The 12812-nt window shown below is 40.8% G+C and overlaps 1 protein-coding gene across 4 annotated transcripts in view; it reads left to right on the top strand.

Annotated features, from left to right (window-relative positions):
• anks1b (ankyrin repeat and sterile alpha motif domain containing 1B) overlaps positions 1-12812 on the top strand; it is a 215992-nt gene that overhangs the window by 91842 nt on the left and 111338 nt on the right. For all 4 annotated transcript variants that reach the window (XM_056367040.1, XM_056367039.1, XM_056367041.1 and 1 more), the window contains one exon: positions 9713-9869. In XM_056367040.1, coding sequence (XP_056223015.1) covers positions 9713-9869 — 157 coding nt within the window. The remainder of the gene's footprint in view (positions 1-9712; positions 9870-12812) is intronic.

Raw genomic sequence — 12812 nt, 5'->3', positions numbered from 1 at the left:
TATTGTTGAGAGTTGTGCTGTAACAATGCCATGATATATTTAAAGGAATAGTTTAAATAGCTGTTTGTAGATAAGTTAAAAGAAACGGCTGTGGGCTGTAGCTTCAGACATTAAGGTGTCAGACTGTTTGATACAAAAACCATGCCTGTGCCGTAGGACAAGGAAATGTCAGTTTTTGTAAAGAAAACTGGCAAGTCAAGTTTTTCAGATAACAGCTGAGACTAGAGCCAAAATTATTATTTGATTATTTTTTTGATCAATGAAAAAATAAATAACAACTATTTGGATAATTGATTATTTCATTTCAGTCATTTTCAAGCAAAGATGCCAGACATTCACTGGTTTCAGCTTCTCATACTGTATGTGAGGATTCTACGCTTTTTCTTTGTCACATATTATCATAAATTGATTATCTGGGGGCTGAAGGTCGAGCTATTTCAGCTCTCGGAAAATAAGATTCTTTCTTTCTCTTTCTGATATTTTATCAACCAAACAAGAAAATAATCACCAGATATTTCAGATAACTGTTTGTTGCAGTCCTAGTTGAGTTGAACAAATGTTTTTTAGTTTCATATATTGTGAATCAAGCATGTTTTTCTCTTTGTTTGTTTTATTAGCTTAAAATACAAAGTAAATTCCTTTTCTCTCTCTGCTCCTCGTCTCTCTGTGGGATGTGATGCAGCTCTGTGCTTGGAGTTAGTGCTGTAGATTCTGCAGCTACAGACTGTCTACCTGTCTCACTACCTTAAACACATACACACACACACATGCTGCCCTTGTGTACATGCAGATATTCTGTGTTTGTGTAGTTTGACTTCCTGCTAGAGGTCAGATATCTCATTGTCCTTGAGGTAAACAGGAAAATGGAGACAAGATTGGAGAATGAGGAATAGGAACTACAATAAAGAGAAACCACTAACAAGAAAAAATGCATCCTATATTACTAGTACTATATTTCAATAGAGCAAGCCTACGTCTAGGGTTTGGGTGCCATTTAGCAAGGCATTCAATCCTACAATGCTTCAGAAAAGCCAATAGAGTGGTTCTATGTGTGCAATTATTTTGTGCTTATGTGTGTCCAAACCAAGCTGCTGTTTCTCCTCCTCATTTTCCTTCTGGCAACACATTTATGGAAAGACAGATTTGAAAAAGCAGCTTATTGAAACAGGTTTTTGTCATCTTCAGTGATTTCTACACTTCTAACATAGTAATGAACTTCGTTGAAAGATACTGAGGTAACAGCACTTTGAAGTAATGTTACTGTAGAGTGAGCAATACATTTAATTTCATCTGTAGTTGAGATTATGAATAACTGAAACAGAGCAGGTAACTGTTAAAGCAGCTGAAAATGTTGGGACATTTTGGGATGAGAGGACAGTATGGTAAACTACAGGTCGACCTGTGGCCAAGTGTCATACCATGTGGGTGCAAATGGTCTGAGCAGGCGAGTCTCCAGTTCGACTCCCGACTGGCTGGACTCTTTGCTGCATATCATTCCCTTTCTCTCTATCCCATTTCCAGTCACTCTTTTCTGTCCTATCAAATAATAATAAAGGCATAAAATGGCCACACACAAAATGATAAGATATGAAGCTACATGGTACTATCGATTTTCTCATCTTACTCTCAGCAAGAAAGTGAATAAATGTATTTAAAGACGGTACGTGGAGACCTCAGCAGGTATAAATGAAGAGACTGAAAGTCACAAGCAGTTTCTTGAATCACTAGACGTGTTTCTGAGCGGCAGTTTGATGCCACGGACCTGTGTTTAGTGGATTTCTTAAGAAGACTTTGTGACAGATAATTTGGGGTCTAATGTTCCACTTCGCTCTCCTCTTTGTGCCTCTTTTTTTGTTCACCTTCTCATTTTTCTTTCTTTTGAACATTATTTCTTTCCCTGGCTGTAGTGAACATTTACAGGTGACTTATAGTGTCTTTACAGATGGTAGTTTAACCTCATAAGAGCAGTTTGAAATGTATGATTTTTATAAGGAAAGCCTGATGGGGTTTTTGATGTTTTTAGAGTTGTTTTTTTGCAAATTACAGTGACAGAACCTATAGCCCCATCACAACATGTACTAACCACAAAACAATGCCCATCCAAACAAAGGGCAGATCAGCATGCTGTGCTACTGGTGCATCTGTGTGTGTGTGTGTGTGTGTGCGTGTGTGTGTGTTCAAGGTTGATGTGAAGCCGATGGGAGTAGTAAGCAACCTCTAAAGCAATTCTCTGTATCATGATTGAGATATAAAAAGCTGAGTACCCATAAACGTAATAAATAGGAAGTCGTTTTTAGCACTGTGAGCCACCACTCAATGTACTGCCAGGTACACAAAGAACAAGGGATTCAGCACAAGTGAGTCACTGAGTCCAATTTTATTTCATTATATTATTTTTATTCTTTTTATGGAAACAAGTGAAAAATATAAAAATACATTGTGTAGTATAAATATTGTGTAGCTGCCTGAAAGTTACGCATACAGCATACACTGTAATAAACACTGTGTTCTTGCAACATGAACAGAAATACTTTGATAAATGAAGATATGAAATCTGGATCAAAATGAGTGCTAATCGATCTGCTATTGCAGAAATTGTAGAAATGTATGATGCTTAAAAAGTTCTCACAAGTTAAACACATGGTAAGAATGCATACCTTGAACTTTTTGAACTAGAATCGGTAACATTTCTCATGGCATAGATGAGGCTTTGTCTTAGAGTGCTCATGTCAGCTCAGCCTGTTGGTCCAAGTATTCATTATGTTTATTAAATACAAAAAGAAATCTTCTGAAGTTGTTAGGCAGTTAAACACAGTAAATGTTCGGTCACACAGCAGTGGCTCTCTGTCAGCAGCCTCTTGCTGTGGCTGGTTGCCGTGTCTGTGGGATTAAGCATGGAGCCAGGGGAAGCCGCAGTTTGAGCTTTGCTCAATACAGCAGCCATCATGGGGAATGTGAAGGGTGTTATTTTCTGAGGAGCGACTGTCGGTGTCCCATGGGTGGCTCAGCTAGCTGATTTTTGTGGGATTAGCCAGCTATGGATTCTGCAAGGCAGTCCCTGCTCTGTCCAGCCTGCACCTTTCTGTCTCACTATCTCTTTTTCTTTCTCTCTCTTCTCCCCTCTCTTTCTCTGTTTCCCAGTTTCACACTTAGCTCCCTCTTTCTCACTTCTCATGTAGATCAACAAACTGCCCTCTCTAGATCTCTAAAGTAGGCTAAATAGGGAGGATTAAATCAACAATTTCCTGGCAAAAAACAGCCAGGCACAAAGCTGTGCACAGCATCCCAAAGACCATGTTGTAACCGTGAGATTGGCCAGATTACACAAATTGGTGCCTGTGCAAAGACAGAGACCTGTGCTCTCTAAAAGTATCTGGCAAACTGCAACAGAGTCAGTGACGCTGCATTGAAGTATTGGGCAAACTGTTGATTTGAGATGGTGAAAATGGTAACAGGGTAAACCTTATTCCTGCTTGACCTTGTTGTTTTGTCATGGTGAGCAGGTTAGCATCCTCAGTTCATAACATCGCTATGCCTAAATATAGCCTCACAGAGGAGTTAGCATGGCTGTAGAGTCTTACTCTTTTTTCACTTTCTGAAGAGCCAAGCTTGCAGTTTCACTTTGCTCCCACTCTTAAAGCTAAGCTAGGTTAATTAACACATGCCATGAGATTGATATTAATCTCTTTATCTCGCTCTCAGAAAGATTGTGTGTTTTCGTGCATGTTGCCTTGAGTTGAGACGTGGACTCTGATTTTTGTTTTGATTTTTTAATTGCGGCAATCTTTCTTGATTTTCCATCTCCTGTTTTTGGTCAGTATGCCTCTCCACTACTGTCCTCTCATGACTGCACCTCCCTCCATCTCTCCCTTCAATGAGGCCCTCAGAGGGTCCATTGTCCTCTCTGGTGTCCAGCCCTCCCTTTTCTCTCTAATCAAATAGCCTCCATGAGGAAATACCAGCAAATTATAGCCTCTATTCATATCTGATGGCCTATGAACTCTGTGTACAGTGTATGGGGAAGGGGTTGGGTTGTGACTTTTACAGTATAGAGTTAAACAGACACGGACAGAGGAAGAGAGAGTCACAGGATTAAGATAGAAGTTCTTCGGATGTGACCACAGAAATAACATATTTCCTATTTGTGTTATCAGCTCTGCACACACATACACACACACACACACACACACACACACACACACACACACACACAGAGTACTGTATATAACTCTAGCAGATTCAGTTATGTGCACATATTGAGCTCTTACACAGACAAGGAAGCAAGCACATTAGCTCTCACATGAGCCCACATGTTAACTGTATCAGACAGACACATTCAAACACTACACTGCATTATTCCACAGATAAAATCACACGCCGTTACATACAATCCTTCTGTCACGTTTGCAGGCACCGTCGCATGCTCACATACACACTAAAACTTTTAATCTGGCCTCTGCAGTTGGACGGGCGCTGCATACGACCTGCTAATTAGTGGCCAGAGGAGGCCTCTGTTTGTCTGCTCTCTTCCTGTTCAGCTCAGACACAAGTTTCTCTGTGTCCTATCTCTGCCCCAAAAGATAGAGAGGGAAGGAGGGTGAAGGGTAGAGGGAGGGAAATGAATGAAGACTGAGTGTGTTTGTTTGTTGGACGGACTGCACATATCACACTGTATGAAGCCTTTTTTGCCGCTTTTTAAAGCCTCTTCAGGGCTGAGGACGAGGAGCGAGGATACCATAAAAAGATCAGGTAGCTAAACCTGTTGTCACATTGCTGGATTAGTTTCATTTCCACACTTGGGCTCCTCCCAGGCTTCGCTGTGGACTTGAGTGTAAGGGATTTTCTTGCAGTGCCTGTCCTGTTGAGATCGAGGGCAAAGAGAGAAATGGGATTGCTCACATTTTCAGCTTGTTGCTCTATTCGAACACGGCTGAATTGGATATTTTCTTGTCTCCTTCTTGCCGTCTTCTCTATGGAAAATCAAGCATGTTGCTTGTACTTGAGTCCTGTTTCTGTTTGTCTTTCCTATTTTGTGTGTTTGAGGATATCTCTGCTCTAAACTGCCCTGCACTCCCACTTCCTCTACTTCCTTTCCTCAGCGCAAACTCATTTTCCTCTTCCCGCTCTGTCTGTCTGTCTTGTGCTCGTCTCCTTGGGATTTGCTGACACAAACTACAAAGTAAGTGTTGAGTTGGATCCTGGCATCCTTTAGTCTACCTGTGTTTTCTTCTCCCTTCCTTTTTCTCTCTCTGCCTCTGTCTTTATGCCAGGCAATGGTTTTTGTTACGCCTGTCAGCTTTGGCCTCACTCTTTCACTCTTTCTGTTTCTTCCTAAGCTGTTTGGGTGGAAGCTACAGATTTAGAGTAACAGAAATAATGCAAGATGATGTAGAGGTGAAGGAGAGAGATAAGAGGTAGTAGTAGTGATAAAGGGAAGGGAAAAATGGCAAGAGCACAAGGAACTAGAGTGAGAAATTAATTTACAGTACACGCTACGAGTGATTCCTCATCTCTTGTATCTTTTAAAGATAATTTCAGACACATTTCTGAATCATTTCCTGCTTTTTATCTCTTTTACCCTCACTCTTTTTAACCATAATTTTTTTTCTCCCTGTAGACATTGCAGAGGAATCTCTTTCCTGACTGCATTTTGTCTCTGAGCTTTCCTCATATGTTTTCCTCAGTGCATCTATTAATGTGGCTACTCTACCTGTGGCACTTCAAAACTTCGGAAATTCATTGTTAATTCATGACATCTCTATAATTACTGTAAACAAATGAGAGGGTGATTGAGTTGATTGGTAGCCTCAATCTCACATTTTTCTTTGATATAATATGATAGTGCTGACGTTTTATTGCCAATCTGGGCTGCATTTCCCATTATCCTTGTCACTTCCTCTTGCAAAGACAATGGTTCCACTTATCTCTGCTTCCATTTCAATATACTTTCACTTCCAGTAACTGCCTGAACCTGATTTTTTTCTAAAGAACTGCACCCTCTTCCAACTCTGTGCCATGAAGCCATTTCCTGGTAACACACACTGTGAGTAAGCTCGAACAAGAAACCAGGTCTCTCATGAGAAATCAGGTCTTGTAAAACCTTGTTGCTGGCAATCCAGTAGTTGAGATATATCAGTCTGGACTGACCAACCAACTGACCAACATTGCCTACCAATATTGATCTTGTTTATCCACTATAATCCAGGTATCTGGTTTACATCACATTTAAGAAATCATCTTCCTGCAGAAATCCGAGAAACCGTGTTATTTAAGTGCATGTAAACAGTGTGAAATGCAGTGTAGTGACTTGTAGAGACTACCAGCTTTTCCTATGTCTTGCTGTTTTATCACAATTATGCTAAAGTCTCAAAATTAATGTGAAGATGATTCATTGCACATTTAATCTGAGCTGTCAGATGAGTTAATAAATTGCAGCAGAGTTTTTATGACCCTGAAAGCAGCAGTGAACAGCATCTCTTTATGCCTCTATCAGAGAGCTCTCAGCCTTTCCTTCAGGTCTGTGAGTGAAATCTGCAGCTAACCAAGCTGTCACGTCAAATCAGTGTCAGTCGAGGCCAGGCCACCTGCAGAGTGAAGGCAGAAAAGACTGACTGGATCTCTATTAGCTTGTAATGGCAGTCTAATTGAGTGCTGATGGAGATAGAAAGGGTGGGGGTCAGGGGTGGGGGGTGTTAGTTTGTAGGCCTTTAATAAAGTGTGGTGCAAGTGAGAGGAATCATCAAGAGACTGATTGCTCTATCAGCCAGAATGATTAATCTATTTTGAGTGTTCTCAGTGTGTGATTGATGGCCTGGTGCAGTCTGGGTAATGTAGTAGTGGATGATGACAGCAAGAGTAATGGCTATTGAATGAGTAAAGGGGATTGGAAGAGGGCGAAGGGGGGGAAAGATATAGTCAGAGGGTTGAGAAATATATTTGGAGTGGGGTTGAAAGCAGGCATATGTACACCCACAACTCATCGCCATGGTGCCAAGTTTACCACTGATCCCATTAGGAAGGGTACAACCAGGGGCAGGTTGCCAAGTGACACTTCAGAAATGATGATAGAGTGTTGTGTTGTGGGAATAGGCAGACATCCAAAGGCTGTGTTGCTGGAAAGAAATGTTTTGTCTCTTTGGCTGAAATGACACTCGCCCCTGTAACCTTTTCCCCTGCTTCACATCACTCACTCTTGTTTTTCATTCTTTCTGGGTACACATCTGCCTCGGAGATAAGAGACCTTTTGGTCCTCAGCTCTCTCTTTGAGCCCTTTGGGACTCAACCTTTTCACCAGTGCTGCAACAAAGTGCAATCTGAAATATCCTCAAATGCCCAGAGAGAAGTCCGTTATATAAAGGTTCCAAAGAAACATTTCATTACATGTTACTCTGAATTAATTGTCTTCAAATAGAGATGCTGCAAGTCCCTTTTGGTGAAAATCATTGACGCATTTCATTTAGTATGCAAATTACAATTTAGGCATTGGCAGACTCTCTTTTCAGAGCGACTTACAATAAGCTACACAAACAAAAACTGAAACAGCATTAATTAAGAAAAGTGAATGAAGAGCACCCTTCCCATTAACAGTCTAATAACATATTATCAAGAATAACAACAAGAGCTTTTTTCCTCGTGTGTGTGTGTGTGTGTATTGGGATTTGTAACCTTTACTGTGGTGATAGCTGGAGCTTGGTGGAGGAGTGGTGAGGCCCACCTGTATCATAAAGTGGATAGATGATTAAAGATGATTAATTATTTACTCTTCTAAAGATTACATATTTTCATTTCGCCGTGACAAGACAGTTAAGAGAGACAGAAAGTCAGGGGAAAGAAGGAGATAAGTGGATTGAGGATGCAAGATGGACAACAAAGACGGAGTTGCAGCAGTCAAGCCTGAGATGAGCTTCGACCTGCAACTGTTTAGACTTCCTAATGAGGCTGCTGTGTCTGATCCCTCAGAGTTTATTGGGAGCAAATCTGCAGTATCAGGTGTGACTCCTGTATGAACCGGAAAGGACAGTTGGTTGTTAAGGATCACGCTGAGGTTATTGGTGGATTGGGAGTGCGGAGAGATCCGTGCACCTGTTTCCTCTTCTGAGTTGATAACACATGTAGTCAGCAAAATAAGGCCTGTTGGAGATTAATATGAATGAATAATGACATGTGCCACAACTCGGGCAATATCACTGTAACAGGTAAAGGCAATAGACATTAAACTATTTTAAGTAAACTCAAGCAGCTTTTGCTGTTTTTCTGAGAACCATATCTAAACTAGGAGACACTTGTGAATGAGATCAAAAGAACATTAAATGATAAACAATGAAATGTTTGGCCCATAAAAACTAACCCCTTTAAAGCCAATTCAAAGCTGATTCAGAGAGTCTCTGCTGCTGCTGGCCCCCTGGAGTTGGTCCACTTCTGGCTCTGCGATTGGTCGGGTGCTTGGACCTCAGTGTACCTGCTTGCAGATCTTTTCTTAAGGCAGTCCTCTAATGTTAAACAAAAAGTAGAACTATTTGTCTTAGTTTTGCATAACCTCAATTGTGGATATGTTGGGAATAAAACTCTTGTGTTCCCTGTTTCTCAGCAGCTGTTTTGCTCTTTGGTCTAAAATTCATTCATATCATGTGATGAGACCCTGAAGCGATTGCACTGTCAAATGATAGATTTTAACAGCAGCCACCTCTTTCATCAGTTAGATTGTTAATGAAATTGAAATATAGCCTTTGTATCTCATATTTTTAATGATGTACATTATAGCACATAACTTTTTTTCTACAAATTGCAGCAATTTCACTACAATCTACTGTTCATTAAAGACACTTGACTAGCAAATCAACATAAGATTCCCTGTGATTTATCCCTAATCCTTACTAGTCTCAACAATTTTAGAGCTGAGATGAATGTTGAGAACTGCTCTTTTTTTCTTATAAGTAAAGCTCCAGCAAAACCTCGGTGATCACGGTGATCACAGAGAACAAAACCCAGAAGTCCTAAAGGGACCGTTAAGAGACACAATAAATTCTCCAGGATTGAAAAGACGAAAGAAAAGTTCAAACTTTTTCAAACCCTTCATTTTCAGTGTTTTCTTTGAACATTGGCCTAAATCTTTCATGACAACTGAACTGTGTGAATGTGTTTGGACTTAAATGATGCCCTTGAGCTGAACTGAGATATTACTGAGCTGATGTGCTTAGTTGTTTCTTTTAGTTTCCTGTCATGCACCTCAGGCAAACAGGTGAACAAAAGATGGACACCATTGGCCCTGGATAGACACTGTTTGCTACACATTTGAAAGCCCACATCAAAAGCTTTTTTTCAGTTTTTTTTTTTTTTGCTGAATTTTGTTCTGCAGTGCTTCTCTGTTGAAGCTCATGAAATCAAAATAACACTCTGGTATAATATTGTGCATCTGCACTCAGTGAGAGGCCTCTTCACTTTGCTTTCCAAACACTATTAATTATCATAATACATCATGTATGGGTCTTTTTGAAGGGATAATTTGCCAGTATAGCTGCAGTATATAATTAATAATATAGTTAGTGTTGTGTTTGTGTTTAGCTAAATGAAGAGTTCCTGCAGGGGTCTTTCAATTTAAATGTGCACATTTATGCTTGGGAAACTAAACTTTGGCCATGAAATTGTGCCCACTGTGTCACTGGATGATCGCCCTCACATTTCTCTTTGTGTTTTCCCTTCTTCTCTCTCCCAGGACTCAAAGCGTTCCGCAGAGATTGTCACATCACCATCTCTGGATGTTTTCCTTCCAGAGGACGAAGACAACCCGTATGAGTCTGTGACCACCGCCGTCACACGCAAACCCTGCTCACTCGATATCAACCTCCGGCTCAACGCCTGTCCCCGCAATGGTAAGGCAAAATATCAAACTCAGCTTTTAGTCAGTGTGTCACCTGTAGTTTCACCTTCTAAAACACAGATGCCATCCTCATCCATCCTTAAAGAGTAACTTAGCTGGGTGTGCTTCATTGCATCTGTAACCACACCCAACAGTCACGGGGGTCCAAGAGTGCACCTTTACATCACTGCTGCATGTGGAGATGTAAAACCACCGGGTTTTGCTTTCATTCACCACCTCACACCTACAGTATTGATTTATTTTGTGTCTCAATCAGCTTTTCTGTCAGACAGATCTCAGTCGATTCAGTAGTCCTTACCTGTTTAACAAAATGATTGCCTCATTTTGGAAAGACATTCTAGTATTTCATGATCTATAGCAAGTATGAACTCAAGTTTACTGCTGTACTCTTCCATGGCTTGGGAATGGATTTATGTTTGTTTTACAGAATTTAAAAGGGTGAAAATATTAACATCAATCTGAAATGATTCAAAACAGATACGTGTGGTACAGAAAATGTACAGTTAGCCAGTTAGTTGACAATGCAAAACTGACCAAAACTAATCAACAAACTTGTGTTTTTTAGCTGTTGTAGTAAACGTACTGTTAGATTGAACTAATGAGCGTTGCTGACAGCTCTTTCTCTCTCAACTTTCTGGATTATTTTATTTAGTATTTATTTCTTGTGGGTCTTTACACGCTTTTAGGCCTTTAAAATAATTTGACAGAGGAACATATGGTGACTTCCAGTGTGATCATGTTTACTGTGTTCACAAACAAGAGCCTATATGAACATCCCACTGTTTGTGATGATCACAACTTCAGTGTAAGACTTGAACCACCTGGACACCAAGCCAAGTGTATTCTGTATTCAACATAAACACAAGTTCCATTGTACTAAATACGTGTGGAAAATGTGGGTGAGAGTGAGAGCAACATTATTTGAAATGCATACATTGTTGAATTTATGTGTGTAGCATTATTTGGACTATTGATTTCTTTAAGGAAAGTAAGGGAAGGGTGATTTTAATTTTGCACATGTTGGGGGAACTGACAACCTAGTAGTTAAGTTGCATACCATTTAACCAGTAGCTGGTTACTGATTAGTTTTGTACTGGACAGGTAGGGTGGGTTTATCAGAGCTTTTATTTGCTAACAACAGCTACCTGACGCCAAGAGCAGTGAGACTGAACCATAACAATAAAACCAAACAATGTGCTAAAAGACACTAAAACTCTCCATGCAGTTGATGGGAAACACAGTGTAGGGTAATAATCAGCTGTGAGTTCATCACTGTGAGTGACACCTTTCACATACATGTTCTGTTATTTGACAATATGGCATAATGTCATCCAGACAGATGACTGTCAAATATTTCAATTTCCACCTTCCTGGTGTATAAACCCTGTGTAAGTAGGGATTCTTGACTAAAGTTACTATTCAGCACTTTATTCCTGATTCAGTTACTTTTTCACTGCCATCCACACTGTCTTCAAATCTGTTTTCAGCGTTGGATTCAGTGTGAGCTAATCCTCCAGCCTCAGACCTTTGAGTCGATTCTGTTTGCTCATCACTTGTTTGGTCTGCAGCGTTATACTTCGTCTCCCACGACAACAAACACCCACAATGTGTTCTTCCCTTTCACTCAGCTCCCATAGCGATGCTACACACTGAAGGTTGTCACGGCAACTGCATCACCAGCTGGTGAGTCACCTGTATGTTGCCATGGGAACTGCCTTGCCAGTGGCACCCCCCCTCCTTCCCAATCAAACCCTCCCCCCCTAACAGGAGCGGTGTGAGGCTACTGTAGAGGCTTGTTTTATGTGTGCTCAAGCGTGTCTCGTCCCACGTTTGGCTGTTACATCTCCTCTGTGATTGGCTGTAGGATAAAGGAGAGCTGAACTGTCAATATACAGTAGACTGTGTGTATGTGTGTGTGTGTGTGTGTGAGTGAGTGAGAACTGGGAGGTTAGTTGCTCTATGTCAAAGTGTCTTTTGGTAGAAAATTGCTCCACTGACGTAAGTGATCAATGTGGGTGTTGTGTTTGTTCTCAGATCTCTGAGCGCTGTTACCTGGCCAAATGACAGAGAGACGTAGAGAGAGAATGGAAATTAAACTGAGTGAGACATAAACAGATAATGAGGGAGCAAAAGAGGCAAGAAAAAAAAAAGCCAAAATCAGAGAAGAGAGAAGTGAGGAGGAACTCCATAGATTTCCATGTGATAGGTAAAAATGACTAGAAATGCATTATGCCTTACGGGCTCCAGATACTGTCATGTTGCAGAGAGACAGACATTAACGAAAGGTGAGAGAGAGTCTGATGGAGAGAGGGTAGATTAAACATTCAGTCGATGAAGTTGGAGGGTCGTCTCAGGCTAAGCTATTTACATGAGTGTGAATCTCTGACGCAGAAGGAGGGAAAATCCTGGATTCCTGCTTAAAGTCCAGTCACATTTCAGGCTAATTGGACATGGATGTGAGTCAGTCTCTCTTTATCTGGCTCTGAGAGGAAGGCAATGATGATGAAGAAACATGGAGAAAGTAAGGAGTAAGTGAACAGGCTTCTCTCTCTAGTTGCACCAGCAGGAGAGCTGCTACTGCTCTCAGCACTAGCTTCCCTGCCATCGGAAGCAGGGCTGCTAGCATCTTCACCACTGTGTTAAAAAAAAAAAAAAAACATACAAACAAATTTTGGCCTGACATTGAGACGTTCAGGGTCGACGTCTGTCAATCTTTGGTTTTAGAGGGATTTATAACACTTGCTGGAAAGCTTTCATTGCACTTAACATAACAAACTGTCAACCTCTCTCCTCTGCTCTGCTGTGTGTGGAGGGGCTATGACACACACGGTGAAACAGAAGAGGAGGAGAGAAACGTGACTGTAAGTGACAGCAAATGCAGTAGAGACTCACACTGAGCTGAAATGAAACAAGTGAACACAAATTAGGTAAATAA

This window comes from Seriola aureovittata, chromosome 22, assembly GCF_021018895.1.
Source record: "Seriola aureovittata isolate HTS-2021-v1 ecotype China chromosome 22, ASM2101889v1, whole genome shotgun sequence".
Lineage (NCBI taxonomy): Eukaryota > Metazoa > Chordata > Actinopteri > Carangiformes > Carangidae > Seriola > Seriola aureovittata.
This window is presented reverse-complemented; position numbering and strand designations above follow the sequence as displayed.